At 34.7% G+C, this 27394-nt stretch overlaps 1 protein-coding gene across 7 annotated transcripts in view; it reads right to left on the bottom strand.

Moving 5' to 3' along the window:
* Positions 1-27394, bottom strand: part of LOC135308932 (sodium channel protein type 1 subunit alpha) — an 89564-nt gene that overhangs the window by 4097 nt on the left and 58073 nt on the right. For 5 of the 7 annotated variants that reach the window (XM_064434595.1, XM_064434594.1, XM_064434598.1 and 2 more), the window contains 7 exons: positions 26766-26920; positions 23980-24153; positions 21356-21478; positions 8998-9279; positions 2352-2405; positions 1885-2022; positions 141-245 (listed from right to left, as the gene is read on the bottom strand). In XM_064434595.1, coding sequence (XP_064290665.1) covers positions 141-245; positions 1885-2022; positions 2352-2405; positions 8998-9279; positions 21356-21478; positions 23980-24153; positions 26766-26920 — 1031 coding nt within the window. The remainder of the gene's footprint in view (positions 1-140; positions 246-1884; positions 2023-2351; positions 2406-8997; positions 9280-21355; positions 21479-23979; positions 24154-26765; positions 26921-27394) is intronic. The other 2 variants (XM_064434599.1, XM_064434600.1) reach the window with 1 other exon arrangement.

Below are 27394 nucleotides of genomic sequence, written 5' to 3'. Positions count from 1 at the left end.
AAAATATCTTTTTGTTTTCCATTTCTGCTGACTAATGCCCCAGATACTGATAACATTCAATTGGCATATTTCTACTCTCCCTGTATCAATAAAAACTCTTTGTAAATAGCTATTTGTCTGATGTGTATAAATAATTTTACCCCTGGTCTTGGTATGGGTTTTTGTGGTTTTTTGGATCCCAGCTTTTTCATTGCATTGTAGTATTTCTTCTGCTCTTCTGTCATAAATATGTCTTGACCTCCAAAGTAAAAACATGAAATCAGAACTGGTTATAATCACATTCATATGCAGTGCTGAAAAAACGGAGTGATTCAAAAATCAAGAAGACTAAATCGGGAAAAATCTCTTAGCTATCAAATGGATCTGTCTACAATCTAAGCATTTTGTCTAGAAATCTGGACATCCAGTACTGTATCTCTCAAAAAAAAAGAAAAAAAAATGCAAGCAACATCTTTTTACAGTTCTTTTCCTGGAACTCCAAGATATAATTTCTCTTACCTCTTTTATAGTAAGGGATAGAGCAAAGAGTATTTGAGATAAATTCAGATAGTCTGGGCTGACCAATACTGTCATTTCTGAACTGTCATTTTAGTGCAACAAAGGAAAAAGGCAGTCATGTTTTCAGTACAGAAATGTGCTTTAGGTATCTCTAGTTTAGCAGTCACATTAGCATTGGGGTCCAAAGTCTTCAAGGTTCTGGAGAAGATGGATTATCAGACTTTGGAGAAACTTCGCTGAAGATTGAGGCACCCTTGGTACTATTAACAGCAAAATGTTCTCTTTGAAATCTTTTATTTTGATTAGTTCTGTGTTCAATGAAGTATTTAGCAAAAGCATGAACCTGCCTTTGAAGTGTGACTGAAGATAAAGAAGGAATTATGGGTCTTTCATATTTCTAATCAAAATCCATAGTAACCGTGTGTTAGAGACAGCCTGAACGAAAATCTATGAGACCCCCATACTCCTTGAAGAAATTTTTTCCTAGATAAGAGATACTCACAGACATCTAATTCCAGGAATGCCAATGCACACATAGGACTGGATGCAGCCCTTTGTGGATGACTGTGTGGGAAGCTTGAAGATGTGGGAATGCAAGAACCATAAGCTGGACAGACTCCCTGACCATGTACCTCTACATTTCTACATGCACAGCATCCAAAAATCTTGCTTAGTATTTCTCATTATTAACATAAACTCAAAGAAAGTGATGCAGTCCAGCAAAGTAAAAATAAAATAGTAATTCATAGCTGTTTTGGTCCTTGAACTTTCATTGCTTTATCTATTTACAGACAATAATTTTAAAGGTGAGCATCTCCTACTCAGACCATCTATACCAGTGAGATTATCAACATCTGCACTGTGAAACAATAAAAAAGGTCCTGAAATAGTTACAAACCACTACTGCTCTATATAGTTTCAGATTTTTAAGTGCCACAAAATAGAACTTGAATGCTTCGTTTCATTAAATCATGTTTAATTTCATGATGAAATGATTTTTTGTATTTCATAACCAGCTAGCTATTTTTGTGTGATCATAGAATAACTTAAAATTAAGAAGGGAAAAACCCCAAGAAATTAAGAGTGCTTAAATGTAGGGACCTAATTAAGGGGTTGGATCACACAAGAAGACTTCATGAAGTTTAGTCATGAAAAAGCAGATGACTTGAGGAAGACTAAACTGGGAATTGACAAAAGAAGGATCTGTCCCATTCACTAAATGAAAAATCTTATTACTTCAATGAATACTGCAGGTATAATTTTGTAATAACACACTGCAGCTTTTTCAATTTTGAACAAATCGTGGGTGTACTTTCCATGTATCATGCACCTACAAAAATTCATTATCTTAGAATATCTTTAGAAGATAAATGAAACAATACTTATCTTCTTTTTTTGCTGATTGAAGTTGTCAATAATGACACCAATGAACAAATTCAGGGTGAAAAAAGACCCAAAAATTATAAAGATGACAAAATACAAGTACATATACAAGTTGTCTTCATACTTGGGTTGCTGTAACACCTAAGGGGGAAAAAAAAGGAGAAAAATTATTCCTAAGATTTCATGTGAAAATTTCAACCAGACAAGTGGCAAACTTGCACAAAGTGCCACCAATATTTTGTACTTGGACAATATTCCTATCACTTATATCGATATATTTTTTATATTCTGCCTCTTGCTGATAGCATCTGACAGTTTGCATTCACTTGCCCACGTTACATTACCATAGAATCTCATACTCATTTTTCATTCTATTGTATGGATATAATTGCATATTTAGGATGAATACACACTTGTAGATAGACCTCAGGAAAAAAAAAAAGATAATTAAAAATATTTGCAGTACTTACATCTCTCGAGTCAATAGCTGCATACATAATATCCATCCAGCCTTTAAATGTAGCCTGTAAACAGTACACACCTGTTTAAGCATTCTAAAGACAATTCATTTAATAATTTCCAGCAACTCAGTACAGCACCAGGAATAATTAGCAGCATTAGATTTCCAAAGTGTTTTTGCCTCTTGGCTCTCTATTCAGCTGCTCACCGGCTATACTGCTGTGTATCCCCTTACTTTGTATTAGATGTTAACATTTTAAACAGTAAGTATGATTAACTTATTTCTAATTAACCAAAATTATAGAAGGCATTTTAGTTCATCAAATCATGTCAAGTACAAGAGCTATGTACAGCTGGATGTATAACCTTATGTAACTGAGTTGCCACCAATTAGGACTAATATGTAGTTCCTCCATCCCAAGTCAGAAAGGTGGCAACAAAATGGAACCAAAAATTTGATCATCTCTAAAAAGGTATTTTCCTATAATCAGAATATCCATTGAAAGATTTTACCTGGTTTAGTAATTCTATGTTCACTTTAAATATAATATATTGTGCTTTACAGAGCCTAGATGTCTCATACATTCTGAGATAAAGTAGTAGGAAGTGTTTCATGGGCATTGAATACTTAATATGCTTCATAAATTACAGCATTTATTGAAATTTTGGAGTTATTTCCTCTGCCCAAAATCTGTACATTTTTGTATTTGACAGTGAGGTGTAGATTGCTTCATCATAATCTTCAAAACAGAAAGTAATTTACTGTGTTGTGGCAATTAGTTCTTTTTTAAATAGGCAACATCTCCAGGTAGAAATCACTTGGTTTTTAATCCAGCTGTGCCCAAAAATAGAGCAAAAAAAGGAAATAATTCTATGTTTTTTAATCTTAATTTCAATTTTGCAAAACAGTACTGCAGATATTGGTTCCTTCATTTTCCTTGCCACGGAGACCAGTTGCAGGATAGAATCGGGAATGGAACACTCTTCATCCATGTTTTTTTACTGTATCACCATCATCTTCAGGTTTCATTTCTAGTGGAAGTCTCAAAAAACCTTTTTTTTTTATGCAGGACACAGAGCAATTTGGCATCATCCTGAAGTGCACTTAAAATGAGAATAAATTATTTTCTTAAAGGAAAGGTCCTTTACACTGTTGGAACAGTAGAATACTGAAGAGAGCATGATTATCTTTAGATGTGAATCTAATGTGCAGCAACTTTCACCTCTTGGGGTCAACACAGGAAATGTAAAGCTCAGGTAACTAACGGTATGATGGTGAAATCAAAATGTAGTATCAGAGGAACAATAACTCAAGAATAAATCTGAAACAAGTAGCAGTTAAGCTGAAGAATTTAAAGTCCTTGTGGAATACTTGGACTGCAAGCGATTAGAAGAGGTAGATAAGGTCTATTTATGTAATTACCAATATATGCTTAACTTGTTCTCAAAGGCTTTTAATGGTGAAGACACCACAACCTTATCAAAAGTATGTATTCTGGCACTTCCTTTTATTATTTCCTAATGCTTACATCCTTCTGTTGCCATTTCAGGCCCACTTGTCATAGCTATTGCAGATCTGGAGAATGGCAGGAATCACCTTCATGCAGCATCTCTTACTTTTTTGCAAACTGATTGTTGCTGTCTCTCTTTTTTAGGTAGTGATCACTGTTCCTTCAATTGTCCCATGCAACTCTCATTTTCCAGAACTCTGTTCAGTCTCTTTATTTTCCTCTGAGCTCTATTACACTGGTTGATCTCTTGCAATGGCAACCAAAACAGGATTCAGTACTTCATCTAACAAGGTCTAAATAGGGCAAGATGATTATATCATGTTTACAGTACTGCTTTTGTTTCTGTCTTGGCACACTATTTGCATTTTTTGGAATATCGTGACTTGAAATGAGCACTTCAGTCTGAAACACCATGGGAAAATAATGGGCACACTTTTACTTCAGAAAGATGATGTGAATGATGGGGTGGCACTTGTGCAAAATGTGTGCTGTTTCCTCAGATTCATGATCAACAAGATCAACAAGATTCGTGATGATCTTTGCATATCATCCTCCAGGCAAAACAGAATAATTATTGATTTTTTTTCAAATGTATTGGTGTAGCCTAGACTAAGTAGAGTCAATGAAAAAAGGTAGATTAATTTTAAGATATTAAGCTTCACCACCATCACTAAAGTACTGCACTATAAAAAACCAGTACCCTTTAACTAGTGATGGGAAATAGAGCTGAAGAACTGAGCTGTATTACTATTAGTGTTTTTGTTGTTGTTGTTGTTGTTATTAGAAAGGAAACTTGAAAAGAGTGTGGGGTGGAAAAACAGAAATATAACATATTGCTATCTTGTGATTTCCACAATGAGGTTCATAAAACTCCAAGATATTGAAAATTTTGAAGAAATTAAGAAAGAGAGTCAAGGTATCCCATTCACTGAAAGCATTATTTCTACTTTAGGTGCATAGACCTGCTAATATTTATCTGCAATGATATCTGTTTAAGAGAAATAAGGTGTTGTTTGAAACACCTGAAAGAAAATAACACAGAAAATGACCGAGATCAAATTATTAGTTTCCATTTTGCATATTACCATATAAAATATATTGTATATTCTCAATGACACTAAATCAGGAGTAATTAATTGATTTCAAAGATTACAGCAGTATAACTGAAGTCAGCATCTGTTCCAAAGGTTTTTTTTTTCCCTGCCAAGGAGATTTCAATTGCACACACACAAACGCGGATTCAAATGTAGTTATAAATAACAACAGAACAAAAATCCCCCATCTCCTTTACTACTGGTAAAAAATCATAGATTTTTTTCCCCTTGATAAAAAATTTCTATTGAAGTTGTAAGTCATGCTGGAGTTTTACCACTCAATTTCTTTACCAGAAAAAATCACCACAAAGATTCACATTCCCTTTTGGAGATACATAGCTTCTTGCTTTTAAAATACTAACCTGTTGGAGCTTTGAAAGTACCCTAAAGTTTTAGCCTTAGAATTCAGGTTCTGATTTTTTCACCATGCACTTCAAGAGATGTGTTGTCTTACTGATATTAGTAACAGTAGAGTATAATATTGTGCTTTGAGACCCACTGCTTTGCCACATTTTATCCTGGTGAGCAGGATAAAAGCAGGCCTCTGGGAGATTTACTTACCAAGGAATCCAAATACTAGGTTCAAGCTAAAAGGCATAAGGCCATAAAACTATCAGGGCAGATGCCACATCTCTTTGTGTACACCAACCTCTTCCTCTTCACTCATTGGTGCATGACAAGTGTGAAAGGAATTTCTCCAGCAGATCTGTCTCTGCTTTGATGCTTCTCTTTAGGGACAGAGAAATACTCAAGCAAGTTCAGACCACAAAATGAAAAAAAGAAGCTTGAAGATCCACATAAAACCATATGATCTATGCTATATTATAGAAGAAAAAAAATCTTATAGAAGAAATGTGTACTTATATGACTGATGGCATGAATAGTTATACTACAACTTCAAATTATGTAAGAATTTTGGAAAACAGTTTGATCAACAAAGTCCCTAAAACTTGGTTTTATCAATGACATGTATTGTTAGGCTGTATTTTTCAGCAGAAAGAATATAACATTGCTATAATACTAAAGATTTTCCACATAAAAATGCCTCCCATGAAAGAAAAAAACACAGGAAATGTCAACTAAAAAATAGGTAATGTTCTTTTCCTAGGCCACTCATTCACCAGCACTGTAAGTAAACTCCAGAAAGGAACTCTCTAACAAGCTCTTTTGCTTAAAGTGACTATCACACACTGGCATTTTTTGAGCCCAGAATACTTCTTTGTGAAATTATCTCCCTGCTTTTGAGTGTTTCTGTATGAAATATATATGTTTATTGTCCATATCACTCTTAAAAAAAGAAGAGTTTTCTGTGATGAACAGACCCATATACTGCTGGAGACATTAAAAAAAGTTTTTCACAGGACTCATTTATGTCTTTCCCAGAATAATAAAGCCCTCGGTGCCTTGATTTGAAGTTCTTTTGGCTTGTTTTCGTTCTAATTTCCATTATTATTCACTCCAGTTAGTGATACAGTTAGTAAGGTTATGGTTCTTGTAACCCAGAAAAGCTGAAATGATTTACAGAATTCTTTGGCTGACTCAAAGGGGATGAGCCAGAGGGCTGAGTGGAGAATGGAAATAATGGGGAATAAGAGGAAGCTTTCTGTATTTACTTTCTGGCCTCCTGGCCTTGTATCAGTAATTCATGCATAGATACTCTTCACAGAAACTGGTTTTAGAAAAATGACATTGATCTCCTGGGGGTTATTTTCTCAGGTCCAGCGCTAGTAAAAGTCTGTGCCTGAGGTTGTTGAGGTGCAGAACCAAATGAATTCAGTAGAAAAGCCATTAATGTTCACTTTGGGCAAACAGAAAGCATATCCACTTGCAATCATGGATTTATAATCAGATTTTTCAGGCTCAGTATATAATTTTAGGCCAACTGCTAGCTTTCAATAGCTTTATCTTTGTTTCTGATACAGTAATGTGTACCTCTAACTGAGTCATATTTTAGCATTTAGTCTTCTTTCTGTTGCTGCAAGCTGTTTAGGAAGGGTAAGAAAATCTAGAACTATGATATACCTATTCAAGTTTCATGTTTGTTTTGACATGATTGCTTTGGAGTCCTGTTCTAGAGTTTGATTCAAAGTACTTTATACATCAAATAAAAAATCGCCTTATCAGTGTTTTTTGATTGAGAAAGCAATGTAAGAATCTCAAACAGTTATGAATTGTGGCATTATTTTCTTGTTTTCTTTCATTGTTCAAAAACCATAAGATTCTCTACATTTTGCTGCATTAACTGATAATCAAGCTGATATTATTCTTTCTCAATTCTAGGTCTCTTATAATTCCATAACTGCACAATCACTACTACTGGCTTACTTACCAAACCCTAAAAGATGCAGGGATGATGTTTTGTTCAATGACAGAAATGCCCCTGGTTTTTCTGCTATGTCAAACCAAAAGGTCTTGATGATTTTACAAGCATTTTAGCAATATAGAAAAATTAAGTGCTGTTGTCATGAACATTCTACTCACACAAAAAAATCCTCCATCATTACATGAGAGTCTCATGTTCTTGTCAGTTCTCTACATTGTAGATACTGCACAAACAAACAGGCTCATCCTCCATGAGAGAAGGTCCCTCTATGGTAGGTCTAGATTATTTTTCCCTTTGGAATTGTGTGAATCAATGGCAAATTTCTCCTAATTTACCTCCCGAAAAATCCAATAATTTAAGAATCTAAGTCATTATGTAAGGAAATTTTTCTGTCTTTTTAATAAATAAAAGAAATAATCTATGCATAGCCAAAACACCGAAATAGCAAGTAGCTTTTTGATTGCAGCCACAAAGCCAGGAAAGAAATGAATCTGGACTTGTGTCCCAGAGTAGAATAGGTTACTACTAGAAAGAGAGTTGCAAACTACTTGGAAAGAGTTCTGTTGATGTCTTGTTTCTCCTGAACATCTGTAATGAAGCATTCTGACTCCCTGGGTGCATAAATAAGGCAAAGAAAGTAAGTCCTTAAAATCTTTAGTTATCAAAATCAAATTGTATTCAGTTCAGTATTTTATTTCTTTAATACTATTGGTCCCTCTCCACTCTTTCCTGATGTGAAAGTAAAGTGAGGAATCATAATGAAATTTAAATGTACAGACTTACCAGTCACACAGGTAAGATGCTGTATGAGCTGGGAGAGGCAGTTCACATTGCTCAGAACTATTGTTTTAGACCTTGTGCAGGACAATGTCCATACCACTGCATCATGGTAATGATTTGGTTTACTGAGATTTTGTATAAACAACAGAAAATCTGGGAACTTATTTAAAAGCAATAAAAATGAAGCATAAGATACTGCAGATTTAGATAGTAACCTCAAAAAAAATTACATAGAAGTTGCTGAAGGTACACAATGTAGGTAAAAGTCCAGCATTTTCTTGATTAAAGCTGGGTCAGATTGGTAGCTGCTTCAAAATACAAAGATAGACAGTGTTGTGACACCATTTTTGATATTGAAGGCATAATCTTCTAGTATCTCTCTGCATATATTTTCTTTCTTCTTCCCTCAGATTTTGCTATATAAACTCTGAGGTCCTTTTGCACAGGAGTATCAGGAAAATATTTCATAGATTATAGTATCAAATGCTATTTTTCTTTTCTTATTTCTCTTCTAAATGAGAAATTGCTTTTCAGATTAGATCTGCCCTGGCGGCAGCCCCAAACCTGAGATGAGATTTATTACCTGGAATTCTTTGTGACTTTATCACACCAATGGAGATTTTTTTTCAGCAACTGGAAAACTTAAAATATTTAGATACCTGAATACCACTCTCAGGTAATTCTAGAAACTTTAAAAGTTAGAAGTGGTTAAAGAACTAAGGGAGCCAGAAGTAGGAAGTTGTGTCACTAGATGTCCTAAAGATTCTTTATTCATCATAGTAGACTCTACTTGCTGCTTATGATGAAAAGAGTAATCAATTACCCATGTAGCAGGACTTCTAAATCACAGATAAAAATCATCAGGTAAATGTTTTGTCTCTTTGTTGCTAGAATTGCTTTTCACTACTGCATATAAACAGGAAAAGGTATATAAAGAGTGATCACTTACTACTTGAAGTAAAGAAAGATACCCAAATCCTACATTATCAAAGTTTACTTTCACGTTTTTCCATCGGGCACTTTGATTGTTTTTTATGAGTTCCTCGCACTGACTAAAATTGTTGATTTGGTCGACTTCAAACCTTTCATCAGTTGTGGTGTTAACACAGTAGTAGAACTTCCCAGCAAACAGATTTACTCCCATGATGCTGAAAATTAGCCAGAATATAAGACAAACGAGAAGCACGTTCATGATGGATGGAATTGCTCCTAAAAGGGCATTCACAACCACCTAGTACACAAATACAGGGGGAAAGAGAAAAGAGTATAAGCATATTTACAGCAATACATTTTTGTATACTGTTTCACCATTCCTTAATAAATGCTTATTCAGAAACTAATATTATAAATTTTAAAGTAGTACATTAATAACTGTAGCATTGCATCATTCCTTTAAATTATTAACATTAGTACATGTAATGAAAAGAAAATAAGGTAGATAATGAAAATAATTAATAGAAAAACAAAAGAGAAGACTTGGCAGTAGTACGATGATGCCTGACATAGACTTGTTCTAGATAAAAAAGAAAAACATGCTAAATGAAAAATGTAGACGTAATAAAATTCTAAAAATGAATGAAATTATAGCTTAAAAAATGTTTAAATCAAAATGGCAACCTGTAGATTTGATCAACAAAGTTTTGAAATTTAAGCTGAAAATACAAATGCCATGAATCTAGAAACTAAGCTCTACATAAAATAATTATGCGCGAATTAAAGACATAACTTTATTGCCTTATTGTTCCATGCAAGATTATAACAAAGATTAATTTCTTTGTATACGAAAGCAAGACAGGTTTGCAATATGTGTCTACTTGAATCAACATAATTTATTTCAAGCTCCAGTCTTGTTGTTTCATTAATTAAGTTAGAAATACCCTTCATTTATCTAGAAAAATATATATTTAGGACTTCTGATTTTGCATTTTGAATTACTTTTGGGGGGAATTACCTTCTTAGATATTTGCAGACAAGATGTCAATATAGCTTATGTAGAAAAAAAGGTGCATTTTTCTGATATATACAGAAATTAATTACATGTGTCTGTCAGACCTATCAAAACTTTAGTGATGAGCAATTATTTTTCCTCAAGTATCCAATTCCAGCTTCTCATTTACAAGTTATGTTTTATTTAAAAGTTGACATTGTTTCTTCTGTAAACTTTTGGGACCTGGTAGGAAGGTAAAACCAAATATGAAGTAGGGTTCTGACTTTCAGTAATCTAAGTCCTGCAGCAAGGCAGGAAAGGATTGGCATGGATATTGGAGTATATTGTCTTAGTCCATCTCTGTTTCCTGCACTATAGACACATTCTCCTCACTACCAACATAGTTGTGAGCAAGCTAAGAACTGCTCAATCTTACTCCCTGTATTTCACAGCCTCTAGAAGGCCTTTGGAAGAGGAATATTGTGGTTGTGTTATTTGTCATTCAGCACCCTCCTCCCCTCTTCCTTCCAAGTGTTATGGGCAGCAATTAGGACCTGTTTAGAGATCTTAGGTAGAAATGTTGTTTTTGGGGCATATTTTCTTTTCAATTAGAACGGTCTCCTCCATTGCCAGACAGCAGAAATGGGACCTTTCTGTAGCAGAATAATCCATATCTTCTATAAAACCACAATTTTATTTTTTAAATTTAGGACTTTTTAATTTTATTTTTTTTATATTGCTTGTATTTTTGGTGATAAAAAGATCCCAGTAATAAATCTGTTACTATTTATCTTCATAGAATTGAGAACAACATAAAAATTAGAAATGGAATTAGAAATTCTGAAATTTGTTCCAAGTCTGACCTGATCTATGACACTGCATTAGGCTATTGCTGCTTTGAAATTCTAGGCCAGCTAGTGTTTGTGGTTTTTTTCCTCCACTCCTAAAAATGTTCCAGATGTGTTATACTGATTGAATTCATCTGTTTAGTCTTGATGAAAAACCTGAAAATAAAGATGTCAAGAAAGAAAGATGGGGATTTAGTTCTGCAACTCAAATGAATTAAGGTTACCTCTGCTCACACAAAGAATGGTTTTGCAAAAATTGAGTGCCTGTAGCAGTTACCTTTATAACAACCCTGGTCCATTGAACCACAGCACAGATCCAGAACAGGCAGCAGAATATTAACAGCAACAATAACTGTTACAACAATTATGCATTGATAATAGTTGTAGAAAAAAAGATTTCTACAAAATGCATCAGTGTGTCTTGCACTTGAAAATTTTTAGATGAACAGGCAATGCAGTCTCACCACTGAGACTGTGGAAAGATCAGCTGCATCTTCTTGGATGAAAAGAGAACAGCTTCCAGCAACTGTTCCAGCAATGCTTCCAACAACTTAATTCATAGAGGTCACTGAAAACCCATCAAATGGTAACAATTTTTGGTCACTACTGACCTGGCCTGGATGCGAACTGGTGACCTAGAGGTGAAAGGCTCTGTATCCTATTACCAACCCCTTGAGCTATCCAGTCCCCCTGGAAGGTTTTTTAAGAAAAGAAGAAAAGAAAATTAAAACTTTTAGAAGTTGTTTTTCTCTATGCATTTTTTTTCTGTTTGATTTTTCTTCCTCAACAGTGTTGAGCCTTACCCCTATCATATTTATAATGTAAAACTGTATTATTACACATTGTCAGATGCTCAGCTGACTGTAAAATCCTCCTTAGCAAGAGGTCTTTAATTGCTTCAACACATACACTTGGAGCTAATAGCCTCAACAGTGTTTTTGCTGTTTCACTTTTTTTTATTTATTTATATTTGCTTTGGGAATTAGCTGAGGTATCTTAGGATAACCAGGACATTAATTTAATATATATCCAAGACTGCAGCCGTACACACACAGACAACACACATAAGTTACAGCAAATGGGCAGAAGAAAGGGAGAACCAATTGAAAAGTGAACTGAGTGTAGAAAAGAGATCAATTAGCATTTCTTAATGAGTTAATTTAGCAAATAAAATTGCCATTGTCATCTTGTTAGAAAGAGTCTGTAGAAGGTTAAAAGAATGTTGGCAACTACAGGTCTTTTTTTTGTTTGGTCTTTAAATTTAGATCAGATATACATGATTCAAAATGCATTTTTTCTTTTAAAAGAGGCTGTTCTCTTGGGCCTATTTTCTGTTATTTCTTGATACAGAATATAATGCCAGTAAATTGGAAAAATATGTTTGCATACTTGTTTCTTTGGTTTTATAAATTACCTATGCATTTCCTCAAGGCTGGGATGTTGCTGGTCAGGCTGACTCCAGTGAGCAAAGCTGAAAAAGCCCAAGTTGATTCTGCTTGTTCACCTTCCTATAGCTTCAGGTAGGTGGAACAGCAATAAGAACAACTGATGCCTAAAAAGACAAAGGAGCTCTAGACTATTTTACATTTCAGTCAACATTCATCCAGGGGGAAAACACAATTTTGGAAAACCACATCTGCTCTAGAAGAAAGCAGTATTTCATATATATACACAATTGTTCATGTTTAAATTTATGTAACATTTATTTTCCAATATCAGATTTATATATAAGAGAACTACTGCAATATTAATTGTATGCCCTATCTTCTGGCCAATAGGAATTTTTGTCAAGGCAAATTAGTAATCCAGATGTTTTTCATGGCTGCTGTTTGTATCTTCTTTTGAAAAAATCTCCAAAGAAAAGAGTAAAAAATCAGTTTTGCTGTCAGAACTGTCCATATGTGTGTAATGGGGATTGTACAAAACACCAGCTTATCCCTGCTGTATGAATAGAATATAAGGAAGCTTTACTAGACTGACCCCTGCTGTGGGAGACATAGCTGAACACATAGTGAGATATAAATGTATTTTAGTTGCCAGGGGAACGTATTTCCCATGGATCCTGACACCTCAGCTGCCACAGACTTTCCAGGAATTCCTACATTGGAGCTGAGTAATGGATATATCAGGACCTCCTGAAATCTGTGAACAAACAAAGAAAAATCTTTAGTAGTACTTAGCCACTTTCCCCATAACTTTTGCAGATTCTGTGAAGTTCCTAACGCTCTTCCTGGTGCAAATGAGGAGGAAGTTACCATCTTTGGGATGGAAAGGGAGACTATAGAACTTTTTTTCTACTCAAAATTAAGAAGTACTTTATTTGCCTCCACTTGGAAGATATCAACTTTGTAATTTTATGATTAAATAGGAAAAGTTCCCAAAGAGCTGCCCGAGAGAACATTTGCAGTGAGAGATGGAGAAGTGAGCAAGTAGACATTGTTTGGATTCTTGGTGCAGCACATAGGTAAGACTGCTGGAATGGCAGGAGGCACACCATGAGTGGACACAGATGTAGGCACAGGTGACAATGGGGTCTGCATTTACCACGTGCTCATAGGGAAGGACCTGGAGGACAACAGACAAGGAAGTCTAGAACACTCTGAAACCACGCTGACTTGACCAAGTGGGTATCAAGTAACAAACAAATGTATTCTCTCTTAAAGAAGAGTTGAGGCAAGGGAAGAAAGGACAGAATAACTGTATGTAAAAATACAGCAACTATCCCAGGCAGGGGATCAAAAGAGCATCAGAGGCAGACCATGAAGAAACCCCACCCCTTAATCAAGAAGATTAATTATCTGATGCTGTAATAATGGCTTTCTGTTCTCCCTGGTACTGTAAAATCGATGATGGAAACTGCCTTTTTCTGAAGCTAGAGGAGCCTCTTCTACAAGTAATAACAGCAGAAAGTCAGTGGGATTAGAGGAAACGGTCATGGGGCTTAATTTAGGAGCAGCTAAGTCAGTTATAAATGTTTGTAGCAAAAGCAATGGAGGTAGTGGACCTGAGGGCCAGCAGACAGAATGAAAACACGGCCCAGTGCTGTGGATTAAGAGAGACCCTCAGCAGAGGCCCTGGGATTTCTGCCACAGTTGCATAATGTGGGGTTTGGAGGTGCCCATGAAGGAAAATAACTGGCAATGCAGTACAGGAAAAATATTCCCACATAATATACCCTGTCTCATCTGAGTGCACGTGTGGAGTTGGATTGAATATGGCTGTTGGGAGGGAAAGGTTAAAACTGGAAGATTTGGTGAAGAGGGAATAGTTTCTCACAAAGTGAACTTGCATCTGGGAATGCTAAGCATGTCAATGTGGGAAAATTCCATTTATTATGCTTAGTGTTGTTTATCCTCTGCCTGTTTTGAGAAGTAGAATTCCTGTGTAGACATAATGCACTCTCACAAACATGCTTGAGCCTCCTCTGGGAGACAAACAGCTCAAAAAAGCACAGCCTTGTGCTAAGCTGTGCATGTACAAAGCCCTTTCATATACTGGGGCAGGCTGCAGGCCCTGCTGTCCCCAGGAGGATGAAGTAACCCTAAGGGAGCTTGTGTCCCCGTGTGTCTCTGCCTCCCAGCATTGCTGGCAAGGTAATGAAATAAATTTACTCTTTGCATTTGAGCTGTGTTTTGCTGGTCGCCCTGGTTACCTGTCAATTCACAAAATGGCTGTCTAAGGATAAAAGTTCTTTATAGTGAAAGGATAAAGTATATCTACTTTGCCACAACACTGTTGGAGATGGGAATTTTATTCACAGATAATAATAAAAATTTATTCCATTTTATCAATGTTTATATCAGGTGATAAACATATGTGATATTGCAGTCTGGCAGATGAGGACAGAACAGGAAAGCAAGAAAGAGAGAGAAGGAATTGAGAGAGAGATTACAATAATTCTTTTACCTCAAAACTAGAAACTGTCATTGAATAGCTTGGAGTGGTACCCTGGGAAGAAGCATGCTGCATGTGCTTGGTGATCAGCTATGACCTGGCTGTAGAGGCAACAGTGAATGAAAATGAGGCATATCCGTGAGAGAAACTGCAACCTACTTGACACGATCCAAGTAATGGTTACGGAGGAACTAGGAGAAATTTTAGGTTCTAGGAACCTAAAAATGTAGAATAATCTAAGTAATTAAAACTTTCTCATTTTCAATTAATTACTCCTATTTTGTCTCATTGGATTTTTTGCTAGAAACTAATTTTCATAAGTTTGTCCCACAAATGGAAATCAGAGTGGTACACCATGCACCATGTTGAAAGGAATGTATGATCTATAATCCACTAACTACATGCTATTGTTACAGTATTTACCTGACTACAAAAAGAGGAAATAATCCCAACCCAAAGAACCCCGTCCCACAAAAACAAAAATAAATCCCATTCCCCAAATGAAAAAAATTAAACCACAAACCTCCCAAAACCCTTTCTATCAACTAAGAATTTTCCTTAACTTAAATCTGTTGTCTTGTTGCCATTTTTGCACATCTGAGAAGAGTCTGGCTCTGTCTGTTATCTATCTTACAAGCCAAATTACAGGTAATTAATGGCTTTTGCCATTAATAGATGTATAGTAAAAATCTGGTTTCTACTTTTGCTACACAGTTTGCCTGAATTCTGTATATATTTGTTTGATTATGTCTACATATACATTTTATTTTTAATGACATGATCTAGGATTATGTAAGGTCAGAATTAAATAACATTTGGAAAAATGTTTAGAAAACTCATAAGAAATTTGAAAAAAATAAAATCCCTGTTGTTTTTGCAAACAAATGTTTATCTATAAGTCACTATCACTAAAAAATTAGTAAATCAAAAGTTTGGAGAAGTAAATTATGATGGGACTATACTATTATCTAAAGCAATTTTTTAAAAAAGCAAAAAATATTGTTTCCTGAAAGAAACAGTGAATGCTTTTTATCAGTGTTAGGCATGAGAAGCACTATGTATGAGCCAATTGAAAAAAATTATCTATGACACTGGCTTCAATTTTTTGAGTACAGGGAAGACTGTATTGGGAATATACAGTGAAGATTATTAGAAAAGTACCATTTGAAACAGTGATTGTAAAAAAAGTTGGACTTAGCTGAGAGTATGCTATGTCAGGCAGGTGGAAAGAACCAAAGAGACCTGTCAAGGAGTGACAAGAAAATCTTAATCTGAACAATAATGAACAGATAAAGCTGAAGAGATAAAAGGTCTCAGAGGATACGAAAATCACTCCCTGAACAAGACAATTGAAGTATTTTCTACTTTTCTGTAACTGTTACTATACAATGGAAAATGGAAAATAATTTCTCAAACAATGCACCGACTATCTTTACAACACTTGATGCTGGAGAAATTTCATACTCCTCGGTGGTGAGTTTATATCTTGGAATGGCACAATTGTTAGCAGAGAGGTTCAACTAGGTGATTCTGAAGTTCTGTTCCAGCTTCAATAAGAAAATTTAACTTGTTTAAAGTAGCAACACTAGCATTTTTTATTCACGTAACAGTCTATTAAAAGCAAGCTACACTGTTGGATTTAACAGAAGATGAGATTCTGGAGCAGCCTGATTCTGTTCCTCACCAGAAATCAAGAATGCAAAAAGTACTTTTGAAGATAGTATAGAAGAAAAGACATAATTTTACATAATGTATTATAAAATAACATAATTATCTGCCAAGCAATAAATCACAGGGCTCCATTAGTTTGAGAAAGCCTGGTAAATATTGTAAAGAGACACGAGCATGAAAACAGAGCAATTACTTGATATGGGAAGAGTATCTTTGTAATTCACTGGATGAAGCAAAAAACCCCAACTTCTTGCCCTCCTTGTTTCATTAATGAAATGTTGTCAACTTTTATGTACCCTGTAACATTTTCAATTAAAATGCAAACTATATTATGTATTCCATTCAAATTGCTTTGAATTTTGGTCCTAACAGTACAGGTTTTCTGTAAGGTACAACCAATATGAAACTGGAAAAAGATTTTATAATTTTCAATTATATAAGGTAATTCTTCATAAGTTCTTGCCTTATTGTAGAATTACAGTCTATAAAATTACTAAGATGTTTCCTGTATGATTTATGAACATCTATATAGAGAGACTTCAAGGTTTATACATTTTTTAATTGCTTTTCAGGAGACACAAAACATCTAATAGGCTTTCCTCAAAACTCAAAGTTAATGAATAAGGTCACAGTGCTCAAAAATCCTTCTGGTGCATGATGTTTAGATCAACAAACTATATTCCTCTATTTTTAAGAGAAATTTGCAGAAAATGTTCACTCATTTCATTGAGAGTGAATACATAATTCTTAAGTGTGAGATGAGATGCTAAACTTACACTGAACATGGTTGCTACTGATGCATCATTGACAGTGCAGCTATAAAAACCCCTGCATTAGTGACACCCTCCTGCAGTTTGGGCTTGCATAGGGCTGTAGTTCTTACAAGTGGATTTTGCTAACGATTCTAGTGAATGCAAAATTTTTGTATCACTGGCATGTCTCTGCAGGACACTTTTAAACCCTAAGAAAGATAATACTCTTTGTTCTATATAAAAAATATATTTGTATATAATTTTTTTTTTATAATTTTTATTTAAAAATTATGAAAACTAGCTTCCAACACAAGCCAAAGAAGACTGAATTCAGATTCCAAGATGGGATTTTATATGTTATATATTGTGCATATACAGGTGGAATGATTTACTTAATGTAATATATAGGATGTTTTAAATTACACAAAAAACTTAAACTGCAATTATATAAGTATCTGTAGTTGTGACTATTCAGATCACAGTATTTTGGAGTGTGTTTAATGCATTAAGAGTAATATTAAAAAAAATTAAGGTTATTTTGAGTATATTCGGTATAAATTGAGTAACAGGGTAAAGCATAGATCTTTCCAAAATAATATAAAAGTCAGATTCAAATTTTTAAAGAAAGTCAATTTTTATCTCAGTTAAAAAACAACAAAATAATCTTAAAATAGCTGAGAAAAACACTAATTTGCTCATTTTCATGCTTTTTAATATTGAAATTTCAAAGAATTATTTCCAAAGATTTAAAGCAATTGAGAAGCAGTGGAGGATGAATATATAGAATCTGCTTTTACTGGTATGCTGGGATTTGCAGATGAGGTTGTCTCTCCTCCTAACTCTTAATATACATGTAGTGATTAGTCAGACTGTACTCATTAAGGGTAGAAAAGGGGGAAATACTATACCCACAATAGAGGTAAGGGGGGAACCACCCCATCCAAACTGAAACGTAGCCTATATGAAATAGAAATATATAGCCTGTTATTAGTTGTGAATCTGTAATGACAGACACTTGATGCTATGTTTTATAACTCAAATATGTGAAAAGTCTTTCTTTCATACTAATGAAGTTTTGAGTACTCTTGGAAATGCCTCATTCCTGGTAAGGGAATCTAAGGAATAGCCATTGATTTTTAGAGGAGATTTAAGACATCAAATAGTCTAATTTAGATTTTAAAAGTTATGAAATTGGACTGGAAATTTGAAATACAGTAAATGTTTAAAGCCATCAGCCAGAAATATGCATAAGGCATGCAAAACTGAAAGTGCAAGTGGATTTCAGATTGTTTGCTGCCTTCTACTATTTCTCTAATAAATCAAGCACGGCATGACATGCTTTATTTTGTGAAGTTAGACACAAATGCATGCTCTATTGTCACTTAATTCTCTAACTCAGCAAAGCAAATGTACTCCATATTCTACATTTTCAAGTAGCATACCAATTCAGAACTAGCGCAAAAGCATTATACTGCAAGTACTAAAAAGCTAAACAAAAAGCAATGGGTATATTCAAATCTCAGTTTGCAGCTACTTCTGCTTAGTACATACACTAATTGAGATGAGAATATAAACCCTATATAATATAAAGACAGAAATTTAAAATAAATTAAAGCAATCCTTTACTTTGCCTTCCAGCATCTGGGTGGAGTTAGTTTTGAGATTCAATATAGAATGTATTAAAATTTCTCAAAATTCAGTATCCTAGCAGATATTCTAAATGCCTTTAATATGGCAGAATTCATTTCTGTGCTTAAGGCAAGCACAAGCTATGGATCGCCTGTACCCTATTTTGGTGAAAGTGATTCATATATCTTATACTCACTTTGGAAAGAGAATTATGAAACAGCATAATTATAAAGTTAATTGTAACTAAAGTGTATAGCTGAAGACTTCTAAGAATGTAACTTAAAATCTGAAGCGTGTTTCATATTTAGGCATAACAGAATAGTCATTAGTATGTACTGACTGTGTGAAATGCTGCACTCTTCCAATTCACCAGAATGAAAAACTTGTTTAAGAGAAACATTGATTGAATTGAAGTAGTTAACTACTTAGCAAATTGTTTTACAAAATGATGCAGAGCTTCTTATATCTACAGCCTCTTGTGGAATATTTCAGATATTTTACATTTTCAGTGCAAAATTCGCACAGTTTTGAGGATAGGTAAACATTAAAATTTAAATACATGCTGAATAAAAACTGTTTTATCACAGCTCAGTGTAGGTATGAGCAATATAAGAAAGCCAAGAGGGCTGCTTTTTCTTTGCTTTCTGCAGACAGAAAAAAGAGTCTCTTTTTATGAATTCTTATGACATGAACTCGGTTTCTGAGAAGACTTTAATTTGACTATAGTCTTATGAGCTGGTCAATTATTTATTATTTGAATCTTTTTACTGTTCGTGAGTCATTCACAAAGTAATGCCAACAATTGTCAGTGAGCTGTTTCGAATACTTGCCAAGTGCTTTGGAAAAAACCCACTATTTCAGAAGTGCAAGTAGCAACTATAAGGCCTCCATATATTTGGCCAGTCAAACCTGCTAAGTGACTGGAATCAGGTACTTCATTGACTGTCATTAATATTGGAGGATAGAGCTGAAGCCTATTTGCTTCTCCAAGCTTCTCTGTGATTCCTAACCAGTAAATTGCTCATGAATTATTCATGTTGTGTAGCTGAAATTCTATCATATGATTGGGTTCCTGGCAGAGTTTCATAGTTATTCAGCAAGCAGCAAGGGAAAGCAGTAAATAGATTTCAAGTAACAGGTACCTTAATAACAGCTTCTTTATGCATCAATATCCTAAATCTTGTAAGTGGAAAATTTACTAAGGTGATCATGTAAAGATACAGAAAAAATGAATAAAACATTTAGCAATCAATTTTAACATCTTTTTAGAAATTGTTTTTCCTTCCAATATAATTTTAATAGCTGCACTTTTTTTCCTCCCTGCATAATATCTGTACTGGTCTCCCAGTTCTCCTGCAGCTGACCAGAACATCATTAAAAACATAAAGCTGACAGCAGTTTCCCAACATTTCTCTGCACAAAACCACATACATTTATCTGAATGTTCATGAACAGTATGTACAAAGAAAGACAAAGAGAAAATGGCTAAATCAAATAGTTGCATGTTCTGTGGTACTTGACCAGCTCTTACCCTGCTGAATATCACTTCATGAGGAGAAAACTGTTAAAAGTCAATTTGCTGCATGAAGCTGAAATTTATTCATTCAGTAATCATTGGTTAGCAATGTATTTTCTGCTGCATTCTGAAGTGGAGATAGATAGTCTGCTGAATACAATTTCAGGAAAAGAATTTTGAAGCCTCAGTTTGACATCATTAATCTTCGATTTTTTCTAAAGATTTTGCATTGTTTCCTCTTATGTTTCCATGATGCAGGAAAAAGCATTCTCTTAAAGCATATTTCATTGACATGCATATAGAGTTAGTTTGTATTCAGTGGCTTTAAGGAACAGAAGGTATAAACAAATGAAAAAATAAGTCAAAATGCCTTCTTGAGTGAGATGAATAGTAAGCAGGGCCTCTAAATTACTCAGAGTAGCAAGAAATAACTTCATATACATTGTATTGAATATTGAATAGAGATTAGTTGAAATAGAAGAAGCATTTACCTTACAAAAAGAATAACTTCATAGAGGAATCAAATAACTTGATTTGCTTTTTAAGTCAGCCAAACTCAGAAATAGATTTAAACCACTAGTGGATATGAATGTATCTGTAGTATCATTTCATGAAATTCAATGGGGTTAGATTAAAGGGAGTTTATAAAATGTAATGAAAAACAAAGAAGTTCAATTTCTAGGAGAAAATGGTTTTGTTAACTAATGCTAAATTAGATTCCTGTATAAATATTTTGATATATTTATCAGTAAAGAAATCAGTACAATTGTGTTACATTTTATTTATTACTAGGACTCTGTTAAGAGAGTTCATAGTTGGCAATTTCAAAGACTCATATGAAAAACTCCTGAGATTGGCTAGAAAGTAAAGTAACCTTAATGAATGTAAGTTCTATGTGATAACTGCACATGGATTTAGGTGAATGGATGAAGCTTTTTGCTTATCTGTTAGTAAAAGATATGCGATAAAAAGATAGTGCAGCCTTTCTGCATGGACTTGTCATTCCTTGTTGTGCATGCATGTATTCTTTATATGCATGCATAGTTCCAGACACTTTCACGTTGTCTTACCCTCATGCCTTCAAATCGTGACAGAGCTCTTAGAGGTCTCAAAGCTCTTAGTGTCCTAAGGGACTTAATGGCACCAAGTTCAGAGTAACCCAATGCATTTGCTGTTAAGCTAACCAAAGAGACCTATATGAAAACAGGAAAGTAAAAATTATTATATGGTACATTCTACTTTACATACCATAGATGTGAGATATACACTTCGTTAGAAGAGTCTAATTTTGGACCACTTTCTTCAGCAATAGGGAGTCTTTCAAGTTAAAAAAAGAAGAAGAAGAAGAAATAAGCAACATGAAAGGTGAATAGGTAAACAAACAAACAAAAATATAATAAGACAACTGATATCTGGAAGCATTAGTACTTCTGAATTTCATCCTTTGCTACTGATCTGAGGACATTTAAAACCACAAAACCGGAATTATATTAATATCTCCTTTTTACCAATTTAGGTATTGTTCTTATTGTGTCTTTGTTTTACAGCACTGTTGGGATCAGTAATTGTGGTTGATGATGTCATTTGATTGCTCACTGAAAGGGAAGAGATTGAAGTTTGTATTGAGCTACACGTGGGTCACAGAACAACATTGCTCCTTTGAAAATTGGTAAAAAGGACTATTTTTGTTATAGGCAGTTATACTGACTACTCCTTTTGCCTGAATGCTGAAATTATGAGTTTTACAAGCTGGAATTAACCTGGACTATGCTGTTTCTAAGACCTCAGAAGAACAGTTCCATAGGTGGAAGAATTTGACAGACCTTTAAATATTCCATGTCCCTACATTACCTCAGTGCAAAATACCACATTTGCTATGGCTCCTGTCCAAAATATTACTTTCTGTTTGTTTCCCATTTCCCCTAAATGTTCCCTCATTATGCTGTTCTACTTCCTTAACTATTTATTGGGCCAAAAATAGCATAATGTTCTCATATACTCTTTCATCATAAAGAACAATGTATCAGGTAAAGAGAATTCTAGGACTGTGCTCATATTTAAAAACAAGCATTATATTTGCAATTCTTAGCTTCTAAAAGTTAATAGCTTTTCAGAACTTTTCAGCAGCTCTAGCAACCACAAAACTTGGTTCTTTTGAAATCTAAGTTTGTTTTCTCCAGCACATTCATCATATTACTGAAAACTTTCAAGTTGCCATAATCTAAAGGAAAATTAAAGAAAATATCCACGTGTGTAAATCCAGCATATATAATGAACTAATTCAGACACTTGAATATGTACTATACCTTCACATAATGATGTATTCGCATTTTCACATTCACAAGATGGCTGCTTGGGATGGTACAATTTAAATAAGATCAAATATTAGAGAAAATGAGTTTAAAAAATGAACAGCTGCTTCTTGCATGCTTGTTCAAGATTTTTTGTTGTAGGTATCACTTATATACCCATTTTGAGAATTTCAATACTAATGAGCAAAGTGTTTTCCAAGAGAGAGTACTTTCTTTTTATGAAACATGGCTATCTGTAGCTGTATATGTGGAGTTGAATCCTCAATATATTTAAACCACAATGTACACAAATCAAAAATGTTGTAAACACCTATTAAAAAAAAAAACAAGAAAAAAAAACCAAACTGAAGAAAATTAATTGTTCTGATGCTTTGATTAGCCATTGTGTGATGGGAACACATTGAGAAAGTGTTGGATTTTTGACAATACTTTGGGACAAGAAATTCTTGTAAAGGTCTCTTTTTGTCTGTTCAGTGTACATTTCTAAGTCATTGAAATCAGGACAAAAAGAATCTTAACTTTAAAACTGAGCTTGGTTTTTGTATATGTTCTACCAGAAATTACTGTCTTGAAAATATAGTGACTGGTTCTGGTTTTGCAGCTCTGTAGAACATAGTATTTGATGTTCACCCAGAGAAATTAATGAGCTGCAGAAACAGTGTACATTCCTGCTCACTGGGTAGTACACTACTGCACCAGGAGGTCTACTTAGGATATTCTTAAATGCTCCATAATTGTATCAATGCATCAAGAAATGTTCTCTCCCATTTCATAGCACAGTACTGTAGAGCTAGAACTATGAGATAGCAGCAAAGATTTCAAACATGCCCGTGAAGACTGCAAGCTCAGTAGTACTTACTGGGCTTCAATAGTAATTAATCCACACTACCAGTGCTAGAGATATATCTTGCTTTCCTTGTGGATCCCTAATTTTCCATATGCTGAAGTTTGAGCGCATGATGTTCATTTTCTTGCCAGAGGAGTTTTGATTCAGATGGTTGTCTGGTGGATCAGACACACATCTAAATTCTGGGTTCAACCTAGACCACAGCAGGAGGAATGATGGGTCTGAAAGTGGGAGTGAGCATCCCAGGCCAGAATGCAAGGCAGGATGCCCTCTTTCAACAGCAGTGTTGGGATAAACCCCCCAGCTGCCTGGGTGCTCCATGCGAGGTCCTTCTGTCCAGCAGGAGAACTTCCAGTTAACGCAGCAAGGCAGTGCCGCAAGCATGAAGTGAAAGACAGAGAAACATGGAATTTTTCCAGTTACCTTACTTTTCAAAATGAAAAGCAAACTAGTTGGCATTAATTAATATATTATTGCTGCAGAGAAAGTAAGTTAAAAAATTATAAAAGTGTCACCTAGGAAATGCACAACTTACATCGACAATGAGGAAGTCCAGCCAGCACCAGGCATTAGTAAAATATGTTTGGTAGCCATAGGCCACCCACTTCAGCAGCATTTCCAGAATGAAGATGTAAGTGAAGACCTTGTCAGCGTATTCCAGCATGGTCTTGATAGTTTTACGTTGTTCAATATATATGTCTTCAAAAGCCTGTGAGTATAAACATTCAAAGATAGGTTATTTTTTGTTACTGCACATGCTTCAGGTTTTAACACAACAAACCAAAAAAGGCAACAAAAAAGGCAATAATATTCAAGAAATGGCAAGGATATGTCATTTCTATCTAATGCTTCTGTTTCTGGTAAGTCAGAATATATCTGGTTTTTTTCCCTATGGAAATACATTTTCCAGCTTACAGGAGGAAGAAGCAGATATTACACAGCAACCACTATACTGGTCGGAGATTTTAAAAAATATATTTATTCATTTATTGCTGACAGTGAATTATTCTTCTCAGATCATATTGCATATTGACAAATAGAATTGATTCTGCCAAGTGTTGTGCCTGAACTGAATTCTACTAAGATCATTTGGCTTGTATGTAGGTAGACCCAACTACAAAATCCAGGGCCATAGCTGTAAAATTTTGAGGACAATGACAATACAAGCTACCTTTTTTTTTTTTTTTTTTTAAGTCCTCTGGCTTCCTGAAAATTTAAAGTTCTAAGTCTTAAAATAAGTTCTTCCTTCCTTTCATTAAAAAAAGAAAAGACCAAAAAAACTGTCTTAAATCAATTACCTGCTTTATTATTCATATTTTATGAAACACATAAAATTTCTGAGCTCCTTGCAATGTTATTTACACTTTTTGTGTTCTCATTTTTAGGCAATTGAAAAAACAAATAGCTCCTGCTTTTCATAAATTCTTCTTTTTTTTTTTTTTTCCTTTAATTGTTTTCAATTTCTTGTGGAGATTGACTGATTTTATCAAGCTGGAAGAACTGGAATGATCTGCTAGCTTGCAAAGGTTTGGGTATTTTTTGATACTAACACTCATTTTTACTCAGCCTGCTTTTGAATCACTTGACATCTGTCAGTTCAAATGATTAGTGTCTGTATGTCAGACATCAAGCTAAGATCTGTGTAATTCTGGTTGCTTGCATCAGGCACTGTGGAACCTGGCATTCCTTTGTTGACTAAAACTGGGAAGTCAGCACTTGCCATGTGCTTTGTACAGGTGGAGGATGCCAGAGGCTGAGTGAGGAGTGCTCCTGGAAGGAAAACGTGTCTGTTCCCTGCCTGTGAGCCTGCGGAGGGCTGAGCAGGCACCTGCCCCTGCCTGCTGCATTTCCTGGCTGGGATGACAGTGAGATTTGTCAGGAGCATGGCCTTGGGGTGAATATGGGGTGCAGAGCTGGTAGGCACAAAGAGACCTTTTCACTATCACAAAGGGCTTTAAAGGGAGAGCAGAATCTCACATCTCCAGAGGCTTGGGCTAATCCATGGTCTTTGAAATGTTTTCAAAAATAAAGGTTCTTTGCATGACACACAGGCTCACAAGCACAAGGTACTAACACTGTGGGATCTTGTCTCAAACTTCCTCTAACTATAGTTATAAAAATGCATCTTTTTCATATCTTCTTCCACTACTTTTGTCATTTAAATTTCTGTCACTGAAGGTTTTCTCCACTTAGTTGTATGAACCAAAATTCAGTGGTGTAAACTTGATTTTTTTGTTGTTATTGGAGGGTTTTAAATGACAGGGAAGGTGTCACATGGCATTGCATAAAAGTTGTTTTTCTAATGGTTGGGTCAATATTAGACCAAACAAAAGCAGAATAATTCTTAGAGATATAGCTGAAACTAGTGATAGGTATTATTATAAAATGCTAACAGTATTTTAAAGTGTTGGCAGTGGTCTAATGAGCTTATAATACATTTTTGAAACACAATTTTGTTTATTATGTAGGAAGTTAAGTAATTTGCCAAAGAGTAATTAAATCTGACAGGGTAGATGCTAGATATACTCTGCATTACCTTACAGCAAATAGTTTGCCTAAGAAACATCACCTCAGTGTATTTATACAGGCTCACTTTGATAAAAAAATTTATCTACAATTTCTTTATTCTTCATCATTATTTAAATTTGAAAACACATATTGTCACTAGGGTTTATTTAATTTATTGTTGTATATTTTTATTATGGTTGGATTCCCTTTATTCTGCCCTTTCATGGTTAGAGCAAATTCATGTTTTTGCAGATGTCCCTTCAGTATACATGAGTATGAGTCAGTAGAAGCTGAATTGTAAGTCTAAATAATAAATTCTTATTCTCAAAAAGGAATTAAAAACCCCACGCAGTCTTAGTGTTTTTTGCTGTCGTAGCACACAGCATTTCTAGGACTGCATAAGCCAGCCCTGGCCCTTGCAAGGTGTTTTGAACTGTTTATGCCATTATAATTCCAAACTCTCAACAGTGACAGTCCTTTTCCCTGAGCTACATCAGTAAACAGCAGAGAAAGGAGGGAGCACACTTAAATAAGAAAGTTTAGCATGTTCTCTTCACGTGTGGTTTCTCTGTGCCTGAGGCATATTGCTGCCACTTCCAGCAATGGAGGTAGGCTCTCTCTAATCATTTATGTCTGCTCTTTTTTCCACATGTTGTTAAGAAGAGACTGGTTTTGCTGTTTTTCCCAAGGCCTGAGTAAAATTTAGTCCCACCATTTGAAGGCATGGAATTGTGTTAAGTTAAAGCAGTGTTAGAAGAGACGATTTTAAGGTTTTCTGAAAACATGGAAATATTCTGTTCATGTTTTACTTACCAGAGCTCCGCTACTGAGGAGAATCATAAAGACAATGAAAGTCTCAAACCAGTTGTGTTCAACAATCCTGAAGCAGGTTTTTCTAAGGTTCCACCACTGCTTTCCTCTCCCTTCTTCTATACTTACTTGACAGCACTTGAACCTTCTTACACAGCCTTTAGAACATTGTATGTAATGAGAGGAGGAAAAAAAGGAGAGGTTTTGTTAATTTTGGTTATGCATTCTGTTAATGATACAATGCTATCTTTATTATGCTATTTAGTAAAAAACCAATAGATTTTCACCTAGATAATCCATTGAGACAATTGGAATTTTCAGTTAAATGAGCAAGGGAGAAGAATTAATTTCTCATTTATCAATGAGAACTCAATACAAGAATTCATTTCACATTTATCAATGAGCACACAAAAAGATAAAAGTCCATCAAACACAAAGCCAAATTACAGAATACAAAATAAGAGTTAAAATATACAAACTCATCCAAATGTCAGGTAGGTTGATGTAGTAAGATAGGGGCAAATGATACTAAACTTACCTTCTTTTGTTCAGGATACTCAATTCAGGCAATGTTGCATTCATTGCATGAAAAAAATCTAAGGCTCTTGTCTGAGTTCTGAGCTTTTCAGTAC

This window comes from Passer domesticus, chromosome 10 (genome assembly GCF_036417665.1).
Source record: "Passer domesticus isolate bPasDom1 chromosome 10, bPasDom1.hap1, whole genome shotgun sequence".
Lineage (NCBI taxonomy): Eukaryota > Metazoa > Chordata > Aves > Passeriformes > Passeridae > Passer > Passer domesticus.
This window is presented reverse-complemented; position numbering and strand designations above follow the sequence as displayed.